The 7,592-nt window shown below is 40.2% G+C and overlaps 1 protein-coding gene across 2 annotated transcripts in view; it reads left to right on the top strand.

The window, feature by feature from the left end:
* The first annotated feature begins 1,168 nt into the window (after window positions 1-1,168).
* keap1b (kelch-like ECH-associated protein 1b) overlaps window positions 1,169-7,592 on the top strand; it is a 16,274-nt gene continuing 9,850 nt past the window's right edge. The window contains exons 1-3 of one of the 2 annotated variants that reach the window (XM_032525010.1): window positions 1,169-1,256; window positions 4,840-5,929; window positions 7,108-7,353. In XM_032525010.1, the coding sequence (XP_032380901.1) occupies window positions 5,624-5,929; window positions 7,108-7,353 (552 nt within the window). In that variant the 5' untranslated portion in view covers window positions 1,169-1,256; window positions 4,840-5,623. Of the gene's footprint in view, window positions 1,341-4,839; window positions 5,930-7,107; window positions 7,354-7,592 lie in introns of both variants that reach the window. The other variant, XM_032525000.1, reaches the window with a different exon arrangement.

Below are 7,592 nucleotides of genomic sequence, written 5' to 3'. Positions count from 1 at the left end.
CCCCTGCTGGAGCTGCTGCCCCCGCGACCCGATACCGGATTTGGGGACGAAGAAGGATAGATGGAAACTGCAGCTTAAACAGCCTATGCATGACGAGCAGACAGGCAGCTTGATGCATGCCTAGGAGTGTCCATTTAGTGCCCCAAGGCTAACCTCACCTGATTCCTCTGACTGGGACTACACACAGAGGGCAGAGTCATTGCTCAGCAGGGGAATTCTTGATGAAGGCTGATTCAAGACTTGTCCTATTATATTAAGGATGTTTCGTGTTGATGCTTCATCATTAATGTCTGACCCCGAGGGAGCAGAGATGATTACTTACAGATAATCAGCTGTGAATTTTGTCTATGGAGCTCAACAAAGCTTTATATTAGTGTACCATAATAAGTGGCAGCTCACTTCCACAAGATTTTTTGACATTGATGTTTTTTGACTTTTTTAGGCCAGCAACTTGAAATGGATTCTGCATTGACACAGTTGGCTTTTGGTGCCACCTTGTGGCTGTTTGCCAGCATAGAGTAGGCCTAGATCTTAAATCTAAACTACTACTGTATTGACCTGAATCACGTATTTTGAAAGAGGCAGGACAAATTATATGTGTGTCAGCACCTGCCTAGAGCACATTTCTATGAAACTGATATGTTCTGTAAGAGCCATTCGAAAACATGGTGGTGAGACATGAGTCTCCTCACCTTGCTTGACAAGCAAAGCAAGGTAAGCTACACACAAAGAGGGAGCAATTTGAGTTAAGGTAATTAAGGGTCGTATAGACATGCCTCATGAGAACCAATGTGTTTTTATTTAACGCCATTATACAATAGCATTTTAATAATTTCCTGTTTGAATTTAAAATTGTATTTACGCTGATCTAATGCTGAATTTGATTTACGTATTTTTCTTTTAGCTTACTTCTATGCTACAAACATTTAGGCTACTCTTTCTCTCCATTACACAATATCGTCTTCAACTTGTCACAAAGTAGCCTACAGTAAACACATGTGACGAGTGTGTCACTCAGGTGGTAGCCTATTTATATTATTTGTAACAGATTTGATTGACGTCGAAGCTACAGTTTTTGGCGACCAGCCAACAATTGGCCTCGCTTTTTCTTCACTCTGAGAAGTCCTTCACAATAAAAAAAACCCTTCTCGGGACGGAGATCACTTCTATCACACATGAACGGAGACGGTTCTAGCCATTTGAAGGCGGGCTCTTATTGTGAAAGCGAGAGGAGGCCGGTACAATGCTTAGTCACGGTGAGTAGCCTACAGCTTTCCCCCCCACCTTCCTATGTGGCGCACAGCTCGGCAGACCGCGATGGAGGAATTGAACTAGACAACGTGAGTTTATTTTATTACAGATTTAAGCTATCAAGATTGATTAATACGAAGTGTAATGATGCTATATTTGAAAGATAGCAGTAGCAATATATTTCGATAGCGCTTTGTTAGCATTCTTGTGTCTCCGGCTCACAGCCGCCGTATGCTGCTGTCTATTATTAGGAGCCTATTTTCCTGTCAGCTCTATTTCCGAAACGTTTAACTTGTCATTTGTGGGGTCTCCGGCTGTTTGTCATGAATACATTGATTTCACTTTTCGTCATAAACCAAACTGAGAATCGATCAGCTGCTCTTCACCTGTGTTGCCCTTATTTTCGGTTCATGCCAGCGCTCTGAACACAAGCACAGAAATGATCACCGTTGGACCGGGAGGGGAAACGGTGCTTTGTGTGAATGCTCTTAATGTTAGAGGGATGGCGCGGAAATCTAATTCCATCTGGGTTTAATGCAAGGACTGCGTTCTGGGTCATATTTTGGTACAACCAGTTCCACTGTTTGTTCGGTGAAGAGTTCAGGATGAGTCACCGAGGCACGCTATTTGCCAAAATGCCAATGAAACAAGTTAAAACACCCGTGTTTGTGTGTGTAACTCTTACTTTAATTTAATTTCAATTCAATTGTATTCATAGTATCAATTCATAACGAGTAATCTCGAGACAGTTTACAGATAAAGTAGCCTAGGTCTAGACCACACTCTATAATTAATCAAGTATAAAGTATAACTCAGTGGCGACAAAAAAGTTACGTTTAACTTTAAAGTTCGAATCTGTCTAGTTATTGCGCAATCCCTGCTGAATGGCATCCAAGAAGGCCTGAACTGTTCCCAAACTAGGGTGCAGCAAGGTCTACCAGGGGTCCTTCAAGGTGTTAGAGAGTCGCTAAGGACTGAGAAACAACATGTTGACATATTACTATTATCTATCATCGCTCAACACTGTGTGTGTGTGTGTGTGTGTGTGTGTGTGTGTGTGTGTGTGAGAGAATGAACTTGTAGCTTGTTTGTAATATAGGTTTCACAGCACACACTGATGTTACTTCCTAAATGTGTATCAAGTTTAGAGCAGTGTCTATTCGTCCAGCTGAAACAATAGTCAATTAGTTGATTGACAAAAGTAATTACCTGGAAAATATATATCACGAAATTGTCATGTTTTATGTTCAGTAAATTGTTTTCTAATTTCTTTCCAGCTTCTCAATTGTGGTGATATGCTGTTTCTCTGTTTTCTATCATTAGGGCCCATATATCATTGTAAACTGAATATAACAATACACTGTCGTGGACATTTTTTGATTTGATAGAGGAAATAACCGGAAGATAAATAATAAAAATTACTATTAGTGGTTGGCTGAATGTACTTAAGCCTTCAGTGGTGCGCCACTCAAACAGTATGAATATAGGGGAAACACAATCAATATTTGGCATTATTTTTTGACCTGGCTTCCCATACAATTAGAGGGAAAATTGCTATATCAATATTTAGATATAAAATTACGTAAATTGTGATAGAAAATTTTGGCATTATCACCCAGTCCTATTTTACATCCTATAAAACAAAAAAACTGCTAATCTTCACATTTGAGAAAATAAAACCAGTTAATTTCGAAAGATTTTCCTTAGGGAAATGATTTAAACAATGCATGCTTTATCAGAACAAATGTTCTGCTAAGCAATAAATCGACTGGTTGTTTTCTGCATTAATGGAGTTGTATTCAACATTAAATATCTTCTACTTTGGGCAGTTTAAACCAAACTAGCTTGTGTGGCAGTGCTTGTTTGTTCAACTTAGCATTAAAAGAGGGAACATCTGCTCTTGTTTTAAAAGAGAATCAGCCTTTAATGTCATACCTGACAGTGCTACTGTATACAGTATATTCATTGCATGAATTATTAGAGATATGCAGCAGGTACAAACGTAGACTCGGGTAGCCTGTTTGTCAGCGAGCAGTTTATCAACATGTCTTCTAGTGAAACTATTTGACCCAGAAACCTAGAGGGAGAAAAATGGCAGTAAGTCACAATCGCAGTGTGTTGGGCAACATGTCCTGATATGTCACGATATCTGGATAATATAAAAAGATTTTGTTTGCTTATTCTTAACTAATTAAAGAGCATCAAAGCAGTAGGGCCCTACGACGTGGCCTGTCCACTGCATCCGCTTATCGCAACTTCAGGTAATGATTGTTGTGTGTGTGCACAACTTATGGGTACTTTGTTATAACTCTGAACACTCATGGCAGCATTTTTGCTGAGTAACACCAGACAGACAATTAACAACTGTCTCGTGCTCTTTGTACTGTATGTTAATGTCAGGCAGTACAGTTATTCTGGAAAGAAGAAGTTAGATTGACAGAAAAAGGCATTTATTTTTGGCAGCATCCCTCTAGGTCATTTATGTTGTTCCTCTCCATCAACCTAAGCCCGCATATTCCTAAAAGAAGTATTTCTAAATGCATAAATATCTCCTGTTGTTTTCTCATCCGCTGCAGTAGATTGTTTGAGATTTCTTGAAGTAAAGCTCTTGATTCTCATTGAAATATGTTATTAAATTTATTTTTTTTGGTTGTTTTAAATTGTCATGTTTGTGTTTAAAAACGTTTTCATTTGCCTGTTGTGAGTAAGAATGAGCAAGATTGTGCTTTGCTTTGTTAGCTGGTGCACAAACAGTTCCCTCTGCTCCAGCTGGACTGGTCACAGGACAGAGGGAAAACACTCAGTCAGGCTGGCTAGCTAAATTCAAGCCTAATTTAAAGGTGCTCCAAGCGATGTTGGGTGACGTTACTTCTAGTTGACATTTGAAGTATTTTCAAACAAAACAAGACTTGCTTGTCCCTCATCTCGTCCTCACCCCCAACCCCCAAATCCTTCTTGTTTGCTATTGGCTGTAACGCTGGAACACTGTTTGTGTATGCTTTGTGGTGCAAGTGGGCACAGTTCATTTTTGTTGCCGTTTTTTTTACAGTGTGTTCTCGCGGATAGTGAGGAGATGTTTGCTGTATGTGACAACAAATGTTGTAGCCTAAAACATGTGTGACATTGCATATAGCTCCTGTAAGTCAGTCCATCATCCATCCTTACATGCTCGCTTTCATTTGCATGTTTGTTTGCTAAAATTGCAAGACTCTTTAGTTGCGCAACACTTAGGTTAAGATGTGTAAATAACAAATTGCGGTTAAATCTTTTCATCACAAACACCTCTAACCAAAGATGAAAGGAACTGTTACCTTAAAATGAGCTATGATGACTAAAAGAAGGGCACTCGTAAAAAAGGAGGAAGCCTTAACCCCACTCAACTTTTCCAGGAAAAAAACACCATGGGTGTGAAAGGCATGATGATAGTCTTTTGTTATTTAGGGCAATGTCTTTGTCAGCATTTAGCTGATGAGTGCATCAATGTGTACACAGATTAACTGACTGTCATAAATTGTCAAATCAAAGTATGTGACTGTGACAATATGTGTACATTACAGGCGTACTGTCTCTCTCCCTCTTTCCTTTCAGTTGTCAGTTGAGCCAAAGCTTCCTGCTAAACACAGCGGTGCAAACAGATTCCATAGCTGGACAACCTCGAGGAAGGCGTCTCCGAAGAAAGCCACCGAACACCTCCCCCATTCCCAAGGGCTCCAAGTTACACTTACGACACTTTTGGCACTCTACCCTGTTTTTGTTTTTTTGTCCTTTTCAGAGTTGACAAGCCTTCTCCTGCCTCATCTAGAGTAACTGAATCTACAGTGTAGCACTCTGAAGGGAGCTTTAATTATTAACTTCTTTTAAAATTAAGTAGTAAATCTTATTCTTATTTTCCATCACTAGAGTGATCAATATGCAAGATTGACCAGTACATGTGGTGAATCTGGCAAGCATTTAGATGTATGTTCAGTTTGTACTGTCATAAAAAACATTCTCTACCTGTTATTCTGTTTATTATTAACCCCTCCGCCAAAGTCAGAGGAATCCTGAACTCAAGACCTTTTGATTATGTTGGAACTGCAACATGTAAGAATACAACCAGCTATGACTGGCAGCTCACGTAGAAGTCTCTGGTAATGCCATAATGAGCAGTATGTCTGGACTCAAGTACTGAACAGAGCAAGGGAATCATTTCCACATAAACAAAAATAAGGCATACCCAGGAGAGCCCGGAGCTTTCTGTTAAGCGGTCTACCAAGTGTCAGTTCAAACTTCATCTTTTATTTCACCCACGCCTGCGCATGGTGCAAGATGCCCCATAACACTGCCGGCTTTTCTTGAGAAAGAGACCGGTAAGGAGGAGACAGGGTAGGAAATGACAGAGTGCATGACAGAATGCAAAGCGCTGGTGACTCCGTCCACGCGCAACGGCCACCGTGTCTTCAGCTACACGCTAGAGAGCCACACGGCGGCCGCCTTCGCCATCATGAACGAGCTGCGCCTGGAGCGTCAGCTGTGCGACGTCACGCTGCGTGTGCGCTACAAAGACCTGGAGGCGGTGGACTTTGTGGCTCACAAGGTGGTGTTGGCCTCCTCGTCCCCGGTCTTCAGGGCCATGTTCACCAACGGCCTGAAGGAGTGCGGTATGGAATCAGTGCCCATTGAGGGGATCCATCCCAGGGTGAGTCAGTTGTAATCTTTTCTCGACGGAAATCTTTGCTGTATTTGATTTGACACACCATCCCACTCACAGATCATTAAACATGATTTAAGGTTAAATGTGCGAGGTCTGACATTTTGAGACATTGCAAAAATGATCATAAAAATATTAGATAATTACATTTTTGTTTGCCATTAAAGGCACAATATGTACTATATTGCTTTCAAGTGCAAACTGTTTTACAAATATTAGTATTAATCAGTAGGGCTGGCTGTTGTTCAAAAATATTTGATACTGTGACCAATACCGTGACTTCAGTACCAGTTCCTAAACAACACTTTTTTCGATACCAATTTTATGAAACAAAAAGAAATTGCAACAGTACACATTTTGTAGTTCACATCTTTTTTTTTATTTTTTTTTTAGCTCCAGCTTCGTGAGCCCCGTCTCTTTGCGTAACATAGAGTTTTTCCGGCCTGCCTCTACGACATGTAACATTACACAGCTAGTCACAAGAATGATCAGATTTTAGTAGAAGCATGCTGCAGGCTTATTTGCTCACTCACACTGAGATTTGTGCCTTTAGGTATTGAATGACGAGGCATTATTCAAAACACAATACTTATGACAATTTAGTTGGTGCCCAAAGTATTGAATTAGGTACCCAGCACTAATAAAGGGGAATAAAACCAATATTCCAGCATTAGCCAGTGTATAGATTTCAGCCTCTTACCATGGCAAATGATTAAACCTCACAGACAGAATAAATTACCAGTAATATGCAGTAATGTACTGTACATTGACAGAATGTTTTAAATATCAGAAATGGAAAACTGTTTAAAACATATCAAGACTACATGAAATTCTTTTTTCAAAGTGGACCTTATGTATACACAGTAAAAACGTACTATAAAACTTGAGTACTCTTAGTTTGACCTCTTTTACTAATCTGATGTTTACAAAGCTCATGTAGATACACACATGGACAGAGTATCTAACTCTTGTTAGCTTATGAGATGCCATCGGTCTGGAAAAATGAAAAGACACAGATATAAATTGAATACTTCCTTTATTTTTTATTCCCCATTGACTTTCTTTTCTACCTTATTCCATACCACTTTCCCAACCCTATCCCTCTTCATCCCTTTTCTTTCCCTGTTTTCTACCACAATCTTTCTTTCTTTCCTTCCTTCCTTCAGGTTATGGACCGGCTGATAGAGTTTGCCTACACAGCTAGCATCTCTGTGGGGGAGAAGTGTGTGATTCACGTGATGAATGGTGCTGTCATGTACCAGATAGACAGTGTTGTCAAGGCCTGCTGTGATTTCCTCGTCCAGCAGCTCGACCCCAGCAACGCCATCGGCATCGCCAATTTTGCCGAGCAGATCGCTTGCACGGAGCTCCACCAGAAGGCCCGTGAATACATCTACATGAACTTCAGCCAGGTAAAGCTTCAGCAGAGTTTCTAAATGAAACCACCTTTGGTTTGTCTGTTATCAGATTATCTTTTGGTTTTGTTTTTGGTTTCAATTAATAGTTGACTGTGGGAGAGAGAGCGGAAACCCCAGTTAGGGCAACTCGCCGTTTGTATGATGTAGAATAATTAATCATATTTATACTAATAAACAGTGACATGTCATAATTGCATCAGCACAGCCCATGACTGAAAAAGGAATTATTATTT

This window comes from Etheostoma spectabile, chromosome 2 (genome assembly GCF_008692095.1).
Source record: "Etheostoma spectabile isolate EspeVRDwgs_2016 chromosome 2, UIUC_Espe_1.0, whole genome shotgun sequence".
Classification (NCBI taxonomy): Eukaryota; Metazoa; Chordata; class Actinopteri; order Perciformes; family Percidae; genus Etheostoma; species Etheostoma spectabile.
The sequence above is the reverse complement of the archived record's forward strand: the minus strand, read 5'-3'. Positions and strand labels throughout refer to the sequence as shown.